Source organism: Saccoglossus kowalevskii, chromosome 4 (assembly GCF_978046115.1).
Source record: "Saccoglossus kowalevskii chromosome 4, keSacKowa6.1, whole genome shotgun sequence".
Taxonomy (NCBI): Eukaryota; Metazoa; Hemichordata; class Enteropneusta; family Harrimaniidae; genus Saccoglossus; species Saccoglossus kowalevskii.
Window position 1 is genome coordinate 5053935 of NC_140644.1, and position 17723 is coordinate 5071657.

The following is a 17723-nucleotide window of genomic DNA, read 5'->3' on the forward strand; positions in this document are numbered from 1 at the left end:
TTTGTAGCTGTATGTTGTCTTATGCATAACAAAGCTTTATTCAGGGATCAGATTACCTTACAATGCAAATGAATCCATTCTGACTTGGCAGCCAATTGAAAAGACACCCCAAAAGTGGGACATACCAACAACAAAAAATATGTAGGGTAGGGTGGGTCACTAATTGAGGGGCAGTGCACAATTTGCATCAAACCGCAAAAACATAATAAAGTTTGAACTTGCAAAATATTACAGCAGCAAATCAATGCATATCAGAACACATACAAGCTACATCTTTTGAAGATATTGTTAGTTGTCTGACAAAATGCCTGTAGACTAATTTTTTATTTATAATAAATCCCAATATTATTCTAATAATTTTTCTGATAGTAACATCTCAACACACAGTACCACCCACCCCCCATCAACAATTATTGAGCATAGCTAACAAAATAACTGTCTGCAGTGAGGTGTATAAACATAGTCAGGCGTAGAGTTTCAGCCACAATTAAGATATGTAGGGCTTTTGAATTGAATACACATTTTTCTATTCACTTAGAAATTTAATACTTTACACTTCCCTGGTCTATTTGTCTACATTTTTTTTACAGAATGCAAAATCCTTTCTGAGATGTAAACAACTTATCGACAAAAATATATGACTTCATACATTTCGCTGTTTATGCAGAGAGAGGGACAGATGACATGGCAAGGGAAGACATGTGAAGGAAATACAGAAGAAAATCCAAACAATTTAATAAACATTATTTCAATTTCTAAATTTTAAAATAATCTTAGACATGTATTTATTTATTTATTTATTTATTTATTTATTTATCTATTTATCTAAACCTTTAAATCAAGAACACAGGGATATTGTATTTCATTCTCTGCAGAATAAACTAATAAGATGAATGTTATCTGGTCTTCAGTCAAGCTTATATTTAATGACTGTAGAGGGAGTGCTCTATCATATTACATGACATGAATAAAGCAAAGCAATCAGTGCAAATGAAATATATCTCATATATACAACCATTCAGTAAGCATTATTGGGCAAAACCCACCCGCTGTTATTTGGAGATATAACAGTTTTAATCAAGCCAGAGATTTCCGCAATATTCAATGCATTGCTATTGCAATACCTTTTCAGAATAGAAAAAAAAATATCGGCATTTCCAGATGTGTGTGTTTAACTTATCATTATTATTTATTTATTAAAAAAATCGAGTAATATTTCATCTGATAATAATTTTGTGCTCTATTTTTTTGACAAACACAGATGTACTGCATGTGCTCTAATAATTTGGTATAGTCTGTAAAGTACTTTGTTTTCACTTGGAATTTAATTCGCAATTTTCGCTGAAAGGGTGATTGAGTGAAAATAAAATCCAGTGAATATACCTTTTCAACCTATATTTTACAAATCGAAAGTCTTTTCAGCAAAAATAAAATGCAGCTCAAATTAAGTATTTTACAGTACTTTAAAACCGCAAAATGTCTTTGCTACAGAAGAAATATAGAATTTGTTGCTATATTATGAGAATTCACTTAGATATTTAAGTGTTTTGTACCTAACAACAGTAAAACATTCAAAGATTAGTACCATTTTGGCGTTAAAATAACTACAGTTAAGAAAAGAAATTACCACTAACAAAAGTTGTTGAATTTTATGCCTATAATTATTTTTTTTAAATGAAGAATAAGACATGGGAAAATGCAATTGAAGACACTTGGCTACATTTTAATAATTGAAATCCAGGCAGATTCAAAATAAAGTGGCAAATATTCTCAACACATAATTAAGACTACATTGATTAAGTAAACAATTATTTGTTCTCAATCTCAAATGTATTTTATTTATTTTTGTTAAACACCAGAAAGAAGCAAATTAATATCGGAATCCTTGGGCTATATTATGTCAGTAAATAAATGATATAATACATGACCTTAAGACTAAAAAGGTCACAATGCTGTTATGTACAGAATAGATATCAATACATCAACTACATGTATATACATAATAATAAAAATATTTATCAATAGTTTATGCAATTCACATCCTTAACTGAATTTTTTTTTTTTACATATTGTTAGTTAATCGTTAATTTAATAGTTTGTTTCTAAATGCCCTTAGTAAAAAAAAAATTAATCAAATTTTAAAATGATACATTTTTGTTTTAATTCAGTCAGCAGAGATCAACGTTCATTGGAAGTATTTTAGAACTGTTTTGCATACAAAATAGCAATAATAATAGTTCAAATGAAACAGTTTGTAATGATAAACTGATAGCAATGTTTTTTAGCAAGTGATCCCCTGGAATACATCATGATATGATTTTGAGGGGATGTCTACTGGGAGGAGGTGGCATTGACATGCTGGACCATGACTACTGGGAGGAGGTGGCATTGAAATGCTGGACCATGACTACTGGGAGGAGGTGGCATTGACATGCTGGACCATGACTACTGGGAGGAGGTGGCATTGACATGCTGGACCATGACTACTGGGAGGAGGTGGCATTGACATGCTGGACCATGACTACTGGGAGGAGGTGGCATTGACATGCTGGACCATGACTACTGGGAGGAGGTGGCATTGACATGCTGGACCATGACTACTGGGAGGAGGTGGCATTGACATGCTAGACCATGACTACTGGGAGGAGGTGGCATTGACATGCTAGACCATGACTACTGGGAGGAGGTGGCATTGACATGCTAGACCATGACTACTGGGAGGAGGTGGCATTGACATGCTGGACCATGACTACTGGGAGGAGGTGGCATTGACACGCTGGACCATGACTACTGGGAGGAGGTGGCATTGACATGCTAGACCATGACTACTGGGAGGAGGTGGCATTGACATGCTGAACCATGACTACTGGGAGGAGGTGGCATTGACATGCTGAACCATGACTACTGGGAGGAGGTGGCATTGACATGTTGGACCATGACTACTGGGAGGAGGTGGCATTGACATGCTGGACCATGACTACTGGGAGGAGGTGGTATTGACATGCTGAACCATGACTACTGGGAGGAGGTGGCATTGACATGTTGGACCATGACTACTGGGAGGAGGTGGTATTGACATGCTGAACCATGACTACTGGGAGGAGGTGGTATTGACATGCTGAACCATGACTACTGGGAGGAGGTGGCATTGACATGCTGGACCATGACTACTGGGAGGAGGTGGCATTGACATGCTGGACCATGACTACTGGGAGGAGGTGGCATTGACACGCTGGACCATGACTACTGGGAGGAGGTGGCATTGACATACTGGACCATGACTACTGGGAGGAGGTGGTATTGACATGCTGAACCATGACTACTGGGAGGAGGTGGCATTGACACGCTGGACCATGACTACTGGGAGGAGGTGGCATTGACATGCTGGACCATGACTACTGGGAGGAGGTGGCATTGACAGGCTGAAGCATGACTACTGGGAGGAGGTGGCATTGACATGCTGGACCATGACTACTGGGAGGAGGTGGCATTGAAATGCTGGACCATGACTACTGGGAGGAGGTGGTATTGACATGCTGAACCATGACTACTGGGAGGAGGTGGCATTGACATGTTGGACCATGACTACTGGGAGGAGGTGACATTGACATGCTGGACCATGACTACTGGGAGGAGGTGGCATTGACATGCTGAAGCATGACTACTGGGAGGAGGTGGCATTGACATGCTGGACCATGACTACTGGGAGGAGGTGGCATTGACATGTTGGACCATGACTACTGGGAGGAGGTGGCATTGACATGCTGAACCATGACTACTGGGAGGAGGTGGCATTGACATGCTGAACCATGACTACTAAGAGGAGGTGGTGGTATTGACATGCTGGACCATGACTACTGGGAGGAGGTGGCATTGACACGCTGGACCATGACTACTGGGAGGAGGTGGCATTAACATGATAGACCATGACTACTGGGAGGAGGTGGCATTGACATGCTGAACCATGACTACTGGGAGGAGGTGGCATTGACATGCTGAACCATGACTACTGGGAGGAGGTGGCATTGACATGTTGGACCATGACTACTGGGAGGAGGTGGCATTGACATGTTGGACCATGACTACTGGGAGGAGGTGGCATTGACACGCTGTACCATGACTACTGGGAGGAAGTGGCATTGACATGTTGGACCATGACTACTGGGAGGAGGTGGCATTGACATGCTGGACCATGACTACTGGGAGGAGGTGGCATTGACATGCTGAACCATGACTACTGGGAGGAGGTGGCATTGACATGCTGGACCATGACTACTGGGAGGAGGTGGCATTGACATGCTGAACCATGACTACTGGGAGGAGGTGGCATTGACATGCTGGACCATGACTACTGGGAGGAGGTGGCATTGCCATGCTGGACCATGATTACTGGGAGGAGGTGGCATTGACATGCTGGACCATGACTACTGGGAGGAGGTGGCATTGACATGTTGGACCATGACTACTGGGAGGAGGTGGCATTGACATGCTAGACCATGATAGATTGGTATAATATTGCAATAATGATGGATGGGTCGTTTTTTTTTCACAGTAAAACCCAGTAATAATGTAGACAGACAACAAGCATTGGTGTTAAGCTCACAATGGCCGTGAAGCTTAAATTGTAAAAACAATGCCCTATTGCCCAATACTTATTATTTCTACAGCTACAATTCAGTGGACAGAAAAAATGCATAATGAGCCCACAATCATAGAATGAAAACTCGATGATGAGTTATTTATATCATTGATAAACTTCTACTGGTACTTGGATACATAAATATAAAATTCCCCAGGAATACATCCTGATATGATTTTGAGGTGATGTCCACCAAGAGGGGGTGATGTCTACTGAGAGGAGGTGGCGTTGACATGCTGGACCATAATAGATTGGTAGATAGGAAAAGTAGGATAATTGCATACCTCGGATCTAGTGGGAACCTAATTTGCAGTTGTTTGTATTCACTGTGAATAGCCATGAATTAAGATTTCATCCCTCTCAATCAATAATGGAATGTCCCATACTAAAAGTCCAACAGCAGGATTACACCACTGTACGAGGTGAATAGGGGGGTTTAGAGTTATGGGCTAATTAGCTAACCAAGGTGTTTTGATATTCTAATTGCTAGACACTTGAAGTTCACTAAAAAATGGCACACATGAATAGCAAGCTTATTTATTTGATATCCAGTCAGAGATGTATAATACATAAAGCCTGGGGCAATAAAAAGACTTTAAGTGGGGTTGGCAGAACTAAAGATAGGAGGGGACAAACCAGTTTAGTAGGCAGACCCTTATGGTACAAATACAATGGGGGTGTGGAATCTGGTTAAAATCAAAGGCCCAAAGCTGTATTGAAGTTAGTCAAATGCTTCTAAAATGTCCAAATACTCACAGAATAGAGTAATACAATTAGGTAAATATTCTGCAGCCCCTTCTCTATCCATATATACACACACAATTCTACTGCAGATATTTTCATTTCCAAATGCATTATTATTATTTATTGTGCTAAAATACAGTTTCCTCACTTCTCTAGATACACTTGTATACCAGGGCTTGGACTTCATGAAGGCTTAGATGCCCAATGATGCCTTTGTAGTGTTTGCCTCCAAATGGCATAGCTACAGGAATATTGTTCCTCAGAAATTCAAACCCTGCTATATATATTACTGGTACATATATTATCTAAATCTCACCTCATCCTCGCTGTCATCATCACTAATGAGTAGGTCAGCACTCAAGTCATGGGCTTGTGTTCTACAAAATAAAAAGAGAACATCATATGATAGTATACAAGCTTTTTTGCATGCAATATACCAGAGTACAAAACCAGCAGTTGTATGGCTGCCTGAGCAACTCTTTATGTGACAACCAAATCCTGAAACTGGTTACGCATTTTTTTTCTCTAGAAATCACAATTTGTATATGCCATATTGATAGTCCTGAACAGCATCATCATTTCGATGGAAAAATCTTCAGTTTTAAAATTAGTTCTTGTCTCCAGATACATGTAGATAAACTAGTAAACCAGAAATTTGAAATTTGTTTTGATTAAGAACCAATAAAAATTATTGTACAATTACATTTTCATGTGGATAACCAGTTTTTCCAGAGTGGTTGTATGTTTTTTAATTTCAACCTATTTATATTTGAGAATACCTGTAAGTACCCATATATGTACATAGCATATTCACAGGTGAACATTCAGACAATAAACATCATGTATACATGTATACCATTCCCTTTGTCAAAACGTATTATGATGTAGACAGATTTTATACATCAAACCGTCAATAAAAGCTATTTTCGGTTTACATGTGTATGTGAACTATGGACAGTACTGTTATGTATAACACAATTTAGTTTAAAAAGCTGAATGACAAAATTATAAAATATTTCCAAAAACAAGTTGAATCAGAACAGAAGAAAATCAATGGATCACAAGAACATTTCAACAACAGCAATAACAACATTAACACCACCACCACCACCAACAACAACAACCTCCTCCTTATCTCACTGTTCTTACCCACTCTGATAAGTAATGGTTTATTCCAAAAGTTGGCCTCCTCATAGAAATGAAACAGTGGAACATGTAAAATTACCTGGAATAGCAATTTCTGAATAAATAGTATTTACAGGACAAACAACATCGGGATTCACACTGATCATATACTTGGAAAGAGCTGATAATGCAGATTACAGCACCATTAATTCAAACAGCAGACATACTTGGACACAACAAGCCAATTGAAAAGAAGAAATGGCATACGATAACAAAGTCTATGTTCACAAACCCCTGCCATTATTGAAACGCAAGCAAGCGGAACAAGGCATATTTTACTCTAATAACAGTGGACCAGGCCAATAGTAACGGCACTAAAACAACAAACGATAAAGTGCGGTCAGAGAACAATCACTATGGAATGGCGTTGGTTTCAGCTGATCTACATCACCGAAAAGACACATGTTTCGTTCACGTGTGCATAGCTATAACTACACCCATGAATAGAGGCGCCACTCTTGACCGATCAGCTAAATACGTTCTAAAGTTGGTCAATAGAAATTTGTAAACACAGGTAAACAAATTGAGTGTCAGATAAACACAGATAAGGTTAGCCAACTATTTAACAATTGATTGGGGATGTTAACCCACCAAAAGTGGGGAAAGTAGTATAGATAAAGTGGATAAGAATGTGGACATGTTGACTAGTAACCTAGTAAATTATGGCTTCCATTAAGGGGTTGACCCATAAGAAACTTGGGGGGGGGGGGGGGTTCCACAGGTAAACAAAATGACAAAAATTTATATAAAAAGAAAATCTTACTCAAAACTTACTGAGAGAAGAAATAAAATAATTTACACAGATTTTGCACAATCTCCTCTCCCGCAAATTATAATGGTTTAAAACATAGTCGGCAGAAATGCCTGAACAGGAACAAAATTGAACTAAAATTTAATCATCACCTTTTCAACCATACTATATAATTACAATTCAATTTTCCCTTTCAAAATTTGGGTTCCTGTTACATCATAATTTTTTTTTTAAATACATACAATAGCACAGATATTGGTGAACATCACTGTAAATGTAGCGATTAAAAGGTGAAGACATTGGACTTCCATAACATACCCATACTAATCATGCACAGATCAGCGAGTCTGTGCAAGGTATTGTGTTAAACACAATTGACTATTTTTACACCACGAAATACCAGAAAAAGTCTGTGTTTGACTTTGTTAATATTATAATCATTTTGTTTCTTCAGCTAACATTATCCTTTGACTAAATACTTTACTTTCATTGAATGTTCTGGGGCCACACCATGACATATTAATTCACCTATATTATAATTGATCACCATTGGTCTCAAAACATTCACTGTTTCAGAAAATCAGCAGTGCACCAAAACATTTCTCAACCGGCAATTTGAGCACTGGGATATTTCTGCTAGATTCATATAATACCGGGTGGTCTCTTCATTAACAGTGTTTAGATAGGACAAGGATTTGCTAGGATTGTACTACTTTAAAGCACAGACATATGGGTGACATACTGGAAACTTTATACTCAGTTGGTATGCATTTATTGGTTGTAGCAACTAAACAAACACTGTACTTGATCCTTTCCTAAGAAAGGTACTTTACTTTTAATACATATATATATATGGAGACAAGATGTTAACCACAATCTATCGGTAGTATTTAAAGAATTAGAAATTACCAGTTATTGCTGAAATGCTGAGACATTGGTGTGAGTAAAAAGGGGGGGGGGGTGTAAAAGGGGGAATCAAGGAAGTAAGGGAAAATTGGCGCAGGGGTTTGGGCGAAGAAAGCCTTTGGCTCAAGTGAGAATCAGTGCACCCTCTGTAGTCCATTTGATGAACTGTACGCAATTCATTACACTAATTCACTGACATGTCATTGACACAAAAGAAAATAGTACATTGATATAGTGGTCTTGAAAAACATCTTACGAAAGTTACATAATTAGTGACTTGGAAAAACAAAATCCATCCTGTTAGAAGACAGACAGACAGATAGATCGATAGATAGATTTACATGTCAAATCGGAACTGTTTTTATCTTTGATAACAATAAATCTAATCTACCTACATCAGACATTCCAAAATTCAGGTATCAACTTATAAACAATAATTATAATGAATTAAATTTGTCAGCTAAATTAACTCAAAGATTGAGTTTAAATCAATTGAGGAAATCAGTGAACACTGCGCTTCCACAAGATGGTTATCACATAGAATGTGACCTCAGTGGCTCCGTACTCCACTGAAAGCTCAAATGTCTACATTGGACATTCTCTGCGCACATATGCCACCTTTCATGCTTTTTTTATATTTATTTACCAATTTCCCATCATTTTGTCCAGGGAATGTGGTTGCCATGACAACCAAAATCAATCTGCATGCAATTATTTCCAATTCATTGGTTTTGAGAGCGGGAAAACATTACCTGTGAAACCTGCAATTAAATCAAGGTAGTCCATAACAAAGTGGTCTGACTAGCACTATTTTTCTTCTCATTAAAAAATACATCAATTTGATGTCCACACGCAAATATCAGAACCACAAGGCTTCCATTAGCACCTTCATTATAGCTTACTACATTAAAGCCATTCTGTTATTGACAGAGTTTTTAAATTTCAATGAGTGCTGATTTGAAATAGAAGATTTAATATAACGAAGCAAAAACCTACAAAGAGTATCGATAATAGATTGCCAGCATGGAAATCTTCTGCGAGGGCTGCTTGTAATACAACAAACACACACACATTTTGGTTTCAGTTTAAAACACGCTTCCTGTCGGGATGTATCGTCAACCGTGTGATCTTGACGTCATACAACCAGAGGGAGAACGCAAGTAGTTCTGATTTATTCTGAATAATCACAAAAGCTATTCATCAAATTCAGCATAGATTGGAAAGCAATTTTCCCTTCTCCTATTTATATCTATTTTTAGGCTCTTTTCTCACACAAAAGAGCTCTTCAAAATGCATAGCAATGTAATACTTACAACTCAACTTTACAACAGGCAACACCTATATAATTATTTATATGAGCATTACCTATAGCCTAAACCAAAAATCCTGATTTTATAGCTACCAGGGATGAATCAATTTATAAAAAAAAAAAAAAAAACTACAAATCACATTTTCTGCCCGATTTTAAAAGCCGATGGCTGTCACGCCACATATGCACAACATATATATGAACAAAGATGGCGACTTTAACTGTTGCGCAGAACAACAAGTACAAATATGTTACCAAGCTTTAACAATTAAGGTGGTTGGAAGGTATCGAAGAGTCACGGGTGGTAATTCGTTCTTGTCGTACCCAGCTCAAAACTCGTACTTGTGATTTCCTTTAGAAGAGTGCATTGAATTGTGGGAAAATTAATGTTTATCAACACAAATGTTGTACATGTGTGGCACGGCAACCATCAACCTTTAAAACAAGGCTTCTTTTATTTTCTGAGTTCTAATTTCCATGTCTCCATTTGTGAAAGTTCATGTTATGAATTTACATCACTTTGTGAGATGGCTGACATGTATTAGGATTTGGAAGCTAACAATTTAATTATTATCTTGGTTTCCATGGCAACAATTAATGGTATTATTTGTTTTACAATTCTCCTTTGAGTGGCTATCATTTTTCCTGCCAAAATCTTAGATATTTTTTTTTTTAAATTTCAATAATTTTTTTTTGAAATCAGCATTTTTAAAACGATTATGTAGGTTCATTTTGTGAAATAAGACATTAGGGTTCTAGGTCAATGTTGTCTGCAGATATTGAAATGCAACTGTCCTAGCCATCCTGTGATTTGAATTGATTTGATTTGATTTGATTTGATTTGATTTGATTTGATTTGGGAAGAAAAACAAATGTTTCATATTTTAAATTCAAAGACAACTAATCAATCTTGTGGTGGTGACTAATGCCGTCTGAGGAAACTTTCAACACTCATCTCAAAAGAATTATGTAAATACATTTTTACTAACAAATGGTAAATATTTTGGTAGTTTGGGACACGAGTTTAACATGTGTTGAATGCCGGTCTTAGTGATAGATCATTGCAAGACATTCTTATATACAGTTACAGTATATAAACAGTAAATGCCTTCTCAACAGTACCAAGATTATTTATTTTCATTCCAGAAAGAAATAAAAATGTTTACAGTTACCGAGAACTGAACAATTTTCATTCTCAGATTCTAAATGCAATGGCTCGTGGAGATGGATTAAAACAACACAATTTATCAGTCATTATTTTGACTTCTAGCTATCATGGCAACTGGCCTCTATTGACTTAGGTACCATATTGTCCAGGTCACAACTACAATCAGAGAGTTGGATCAGCTGCTACTAAGTCTGTATGTGAGGTTGGTGCGACATTGCTCACACACATGTTTACAGACATACTTGTCTGTGTAATTTTTTTACCCCCTACACTTATTCTCAAAACTGTTAAACTTATATTATGCTGATGTAAAATAGAGTTACCGTAGTTCAGGTGTATATGAAAGTATAAAGTAATAAAGTAACATTGTTACCAAGGGAAGTCATATGCATAACCATAATCCATTGTGGGTAAATAATAATTGCAAGGATTTCACCACCTGGGGTTGAGGCTACAAAGCATGGATTGTGGATGCATTGTGGGTAATTACCAGAATCCTGCCACTTGGGGTTGCGGCTACTAAGCATAGATTGTGGGTGCATTGTGGGTAATTACCAGAATCCTGCCACCTGGGGTTGCGGCTACTAAGCATAGATTGTGGATGCATTGTGGGTAATTACTAGAATCTTTCCACCCAGGGTTGCGGCTACTAAGCATGGATTTCAGATTTGTTTATTCTTTTCAACTTATAAAAGATCTTTCAAGTTTACTCAAAAACAATCTCGGTAGGTATCAACTTTCTGCTACTTTTCACAGTCATGCTATTTCTCAGGATAATTTGACAAATTTACTTTCATTTTACAAATTTGGATTTTCAGTTACCTATGCTTAAAAACATTTTAATCCATACTATACAAAATCAAGAATTCTGTCAGCAATTTAAATATACAGATCACTGCAGAAAGGTAAACACTTTGATAGCTTCCTGCAATGCAATATGTCTAAGACACACACCGCCATGCAGGAGATCCGAGAGTAATCAGCGACAAGGCAAAATATAGAGATACATCAAGTAACCTAGAATCACCTTTGATTAGCCTACACTTCAGGCAAACAATCAAGACCAATGACACTAATAACTTGGAAACCATATCAAGATTTTTAAACACACATAGCCTGGCAAGATACTGTATTGGTTCGATGCACCACTGCTTTACTAACGGTGTGTAAAGGACTAGATTTCCTACTAGACTACGCTTCACTGCTTGGAATGATCATTTTATTTTTATTGATATGCTTCAGTGGGCTCATATTTCATTTAATACTTTAATTCTATTTGTATATATTATAGCTAATTAGACTGCACTATAGGTAATTAAGTACACAATTCAGTGAGGTTTTTTTTAATGAAGATGACACTCTGAATTCAACCTTAAGATTGAGTTGTAGGTTCATACATCTTCTTACAAACCCATTATAATTATATTGCAGTAGTACATTAAGTTTATTTATATAGTTTTCAATCCTTCTTTGCTATGAATATCCGGATTTTTCACATTGATGGCGCTTTAATTTCTAGTGCCAGAATGAGGCTGGGATTTAGTCGACATCTCAAAAAAACATGCAATTGTTCATTGCTATGGTGATAACTATTTGTCAAAGATGCAAAATGTTTGGCAAATTGTGGTTATTATTTTGTTGTCTAAGTTTCCAAAAAGCTACTTTTTCATTTCAAGAACTTATCAGCAGTCTAGTAGACCTTACAGAATTGTCCGTACAATTGTCAAAATGAATAGCCTATACTACTATTCAGTTAGTGGGACATGTGATCAGCATTGTATGGCATATTTATTGCACAGATAAGCATTACATGCCATATTCATCAGCTAATAGACTGTAATTTTTATAGCTACTGAAAACTGGATAGTTTTGTATATTATCTTTATTACTCTGTGTGTACCATTGTATAATGTAACATGTAAGTAGTATCAGTGCATCCATTACCTGAAATGTACCTATGGCATTATCAATCAATTCAAAATATAACTGGCTGCAAATAATAGCCAATGTTTTGTTTTTAGCTTTTTTTTTTGTAAACTACCATGATCAAAAGGTACATAAATTATAATGTAATCAAAATTACTCTTCTTTGGTAACTATGATTGGTTTCCATGGCAACCAAAGTGTACAATGTTTCCAAGGTAAACAGTTTATGCATGGCTGTAGCAACCATTATTTCCGCATACCAACGGGTGCCATGGCTACATTCCATGAACAATGCAGAATGATAAGACACGCACAGCTGGGAATATACATTTTCTTTGAAAACAAGTTTGTAAAACAAGTCCTGTCATGAAAGAGTCCCTCTTGTTCAATAGTAAACAAAACTGAATTACGGTATGTCAGCCATTTTAAATGAGAACAAATAACAAAATTTGACTCCAATCTGAAATTAATTTATCAAGGTCCCATCATGTTCAATGTATGTACCAAAGCTTGAATGATAGTTGTCCCTGTATGACAGAGATCCAAGTACTGAAATTCTTGATTTTAATGCATTTGGCCATCTTGAATCAGATCATGAAACAAGCACATGTCTTTCAAGATGTATGTGCATAATTTGAAAACTACGTCTGCAGGCATGTCCCAAGATACAGATGGTTGTGTATGAAAATGCATGCATACAGACACATGCACACAGAGGTCAATTTAGAAGTTTTCATTTTGGTCTGGTTCACTCATTGGGAAGCCATTTTGTTGATACACATAAACAACTTAAAGGGCGGTAGTCGTAGCGCTGCACATGCACGAGATATGGATCGCGATTATGATTGTAGCCCGCACCAACTTGAACAACTTGAGAGGTTACCAAGCTTTAATTAAGTACTTTATTTTGATGTTTGGAAGGTATCGAAAGAGTCGCCAGCGGTAATTAGTGCAAGTGACGCCTAGGGCAAAACTCGTACTCGCGATTTCATTAGAAAAGCGCATTGGATTATGGGAAAGCAATGTTTATCAAAACAAATGTCGCACATGCGCGGTGCGAGGACTATCACCTTGTAAGAAGAACAATCTACTTCTGCACTGGAGAAGATCAGTACTCTATTATGATAAATAGATAAATAGGTTTTTGTAATGAGATGGAATAATAGTGATTCTAAGTATGTAAATAATTTGAAATCGTCCAAAAAAATTGTTTCTAGCAATAATTGGATTACCTAATTGCGAGTTGTATTAAGTTACATAGCAGATGAGATATGAATAAAACTCGACGAGACACAAAGTACGGGGGGGGGGGAGCAATGCCAATTGATGGTACTGATATCAATGTGGTCAGTATGAATAGAGCTATTTCATAATTATATAGTCAATCAACATATTATTGTAATATCTGAAGATAGTAAGTTTACACAAGGTAGTTTAATATTCATCGTTGCTCAAGGCAGACTGTGTCTCAATGTAAATTCTGACAGGAATTACAAATTATTGATTTTTTTTGTATAAAATTGATTTTATTTCTCTCACTAGCATACTAACTGGTTAAAATGTCTGGGTGCATGAAGAATACATCAAAACTGTTGGAGGACAAGAGGCTATATTTTCTAGTGTTGTCAATGAATTAAAACCATTGTAAAAATTAAATTTGATGGTAAGTAGGTCAATTTCTTAAAATGAAAAATGAGGTTATGAAGAAACAGATGTCTGTGAATAAAGAGTAAACGCTCTGTGAAATATTCATAAATTTATAATACAGTTTATCCCGATTTTACCAAACAATTTCTACATCAATTGCTTATTACCACGATTATCAATTGTATAAGTGATTGTACATATGTTCAGTGACCTGATTTTATTTAATATGTACATGTGGTTTGTAGCGGTTTCTATAATCTATGAAAATGCTACATATTTTTTCCCCCATAAAAGATCAGTAATCGTAATACTTTCTGACATATTACATTAATCTACTGTACAGACGTACCTACCGGTGTGTATATGTGTATATATATATATATATATATATATATATATATATCATATTTTTAATTTTAATTGTTTTATGCTTGTTATATAGAAATGATTTTAGAAATAATTTTATGAAAGAGAAAGTTATGTCATGACATGACACAGTCCCACATTGTTCAAATACCTGCCAGTCAGACAATTTTAATTTGATCTGAAAAAAATTATTTACTTGAAGTCACATCTATACTACGTCTCAAAGAACAGAGCTCCAAGTAATAACAGACACCAAGCATTGAAGCAAGTAATTAATCCTTTTTACCTGGCTTGATCAATACTAATGTATTAGTGACCAAAGAACTGCTTTTTAGATTTTTGTCAATAATATTGATCAGTTTAGCAAGATGTTGGCACTTAGAAGCGTAACAAGCGCATGAAACAGAAAAAGTTTCTTTATATGATTTATTTTTCTCCTACAGGTGTTTTATTTCACATGGTTTACAGCCATGACACACAAAGATAACACTGTCTTTAATATTTATCTTCCAGTGATTTACAAGACATGTAACAACCAACGTATTCATTTGTATGTTCTTAGTGTTGTATCATTCATGATTGAAGCTCAAACATTTTGCATTATTTACATTGTTTTCTCATCTGTGACATGGTAATCTGGTATTTTTACTGCACACTGCACCCAACACAGAAGAAACTGTTAGTGACCACCTCTATACAAGGACCACTTGCCTATAATGACCAATTTCAGGCAACATATAGCAACACACACACACACAGTCAGAATGCCGTGAATATTTTAAAGCATGACTTCATGTATACGGTATAAGATTAGGACACCTGCAGCTAAATGCTTTACTTTGCAAGACGGTAATCTCTCAGTTAAAGAATCTCATCACTTACGGCCCTATCACCATGGAAATACATCTTATCACCATGGAAATAATACCAAATGATGAGCTACAATCTTCAGTTTACTCTGACAACTTCTCCAGGGTAAAGACGTTTGTTATCATTAATTATTAATAAAATAGCATCCACCTAGCACCTTGTGCTGATTTCCACTACACCTTCTTATAGAATTTAACATCTGTGGCTCATAGAAACACAGCCATTAATACTGCATGGTAGGCACATTCAAGTTAATATCACCAATACAGCTGTCACATGACAATACCATAGAATAGTAAAATTATTCTAACAGATGATTGGTCACTCTTGTGTATATTATTATTCTTTTCACCACCAGTTCCCTCTTTATATCACAAATTCACAAAATAGTCCTGTTTATAGTCTGGACTTTCCTTCAGAAGATTTGGACAAAAATAGACATTTTTTTTTTGAGTAAAAACTGAAAATTAACTCAAATTTTGTCTGTTGGCTTCAAAATTAGGGCTTATTTCCAGAAAAATTGAAGAACATAAGAAATAAGAGCAGGAAAATGTGGGAGAGAAAGTCTGGTGGCATATTCACTACATTACAACAGCTATTTAAATAGATGCAACCAGTAATTTTGTATTACCAGCAACCTGACGGTTGAAATAATAAGAACATTGTGGTAGCCAAGTCAAAAACAAATTGTTCAAAAAAATAATGTACAACTCTAATATCAAAGCAATCAGGTTGGTAGTGTTCAAGAAGAATTCTAAAATCCACCCAAGGTACATACATACCAAATATCAAATCAATTGCATACAAATTCACCCAACTTCAAATATATATTTATTTATTCATATATGATTCATCTGCTCATTCATTCAGGTATGATCTTATTGATAAAAAAAATCAATGTAATATATTCAGCAGCAATAACATTGTATTTATTCTATGAAACATATCCGTACACAACAGGATTCAGTTTTAGTAAAAGTATTAAATTTTCATCATTGATATATACTATGCTGAAGTGAAACTGAAAAAGATGACAAGGAAATGCCCATGAGCTATTCAGATCAGACATGAGGTACTAAAATAATAATTTTAGTTTTAAAAATAAATAAACTAGCTGTTTTATACATATGGTTGTAATACACAGCAGATACAGGTACATGTTTTCTAATTGGTTATTTACTTTGGTTGAGTAAGCAATCAGTAATACTTAATTTAATTGCAAACCCTCCATCTGATTTTTACAAACAAGTGGGAATAAGAAAAAAAATTTAATTATCAGATCTTTTGACCTTCCAATTATAATTTTTCTCACCAAAACATTGGTGTCACTTATTGCCAATTTGTGCATTATTTTCTGCAATTCTATGATATTTTTATAGACCAAATAGATTTCTAATAGTACAGGTCTTATAACAATTTTGGAAAACAAAATTATCTTGGTTTTATTTTGTGAATTATGACAAACCAAAGTTTACTTCGGTGCTCAAAAGATTTAACTAAAATGATAAATCAGGAAAGCATCTGATAACTGAAGAGACATTTCCAGTTATTATTACATTACCAATTATTTTTGTTCATGGATAATGGATATCATGAATAGATAAGTTATTGAACTTTATTAATTATTGAAAGAATCATATGAACCTTTTACAGGCCAATTTATGTCCTTACATAGATTAGGACGGAATATTATTGGTACATCTGTACTTTCAGTAGAGGTAGTTTTTATTATCGCAAAAATACATGACACGCTAAAAACACATTAGGTAATTGGAATTTTCACATGAAATATTACAGATAATCATTTATTTAATTCATATAATGCCAAATTACGAGTTGGGTGTTGATCAGAGTGTTGTACCTAGCTAGCAAAGCAGCCACATTGCTGTGATCTATATTGAAAGTAGACCTGTTGGATACTTCTATTACTCATATGAAGAAGATACAAACAAACTCAGAATAGATAGGTTACACACTTGCACATCATATTAGTGTATCCAATACCAGATATAAATGTCAATATATTAATGACGTATATATCACCAAGCTTATACCTACATCGGATTTCATTCAGATTTATCATACACATGCATACAAGCAGCTAAATAAAACACTAATCAGAAAAATGTTACAAAAAACTGTATATTTAGACTGTCAAGCACTCCCTCAGTCATACGTCCACCTTCACCTGGTTTATGTCTGCCAATAGACT

General features: G+C 35.6%; 1 protein-coding gene across 1 annotated transcript in view; it reads right to left on the bottom strand.

Moving 5' to 3' along the window:
- LOC100366978 (uncharacterized) overlaps positions 1 to 17723 on the bottom strand; it is a 184192-nt gene that overhangs the window by 56958 nt on the left and 109511 nt on the right. Inside the window, exon 8 of the mRNA XM_085497673.1 lies at positions 5700 to 5760. Coding sequence (XP_085353799.1) covers positions 5700 to 5760 — 61 coding nt within the window. The remainder of the gene's footprint in view (positions 1 to 5699; positions 5761 to 17723) is intronic.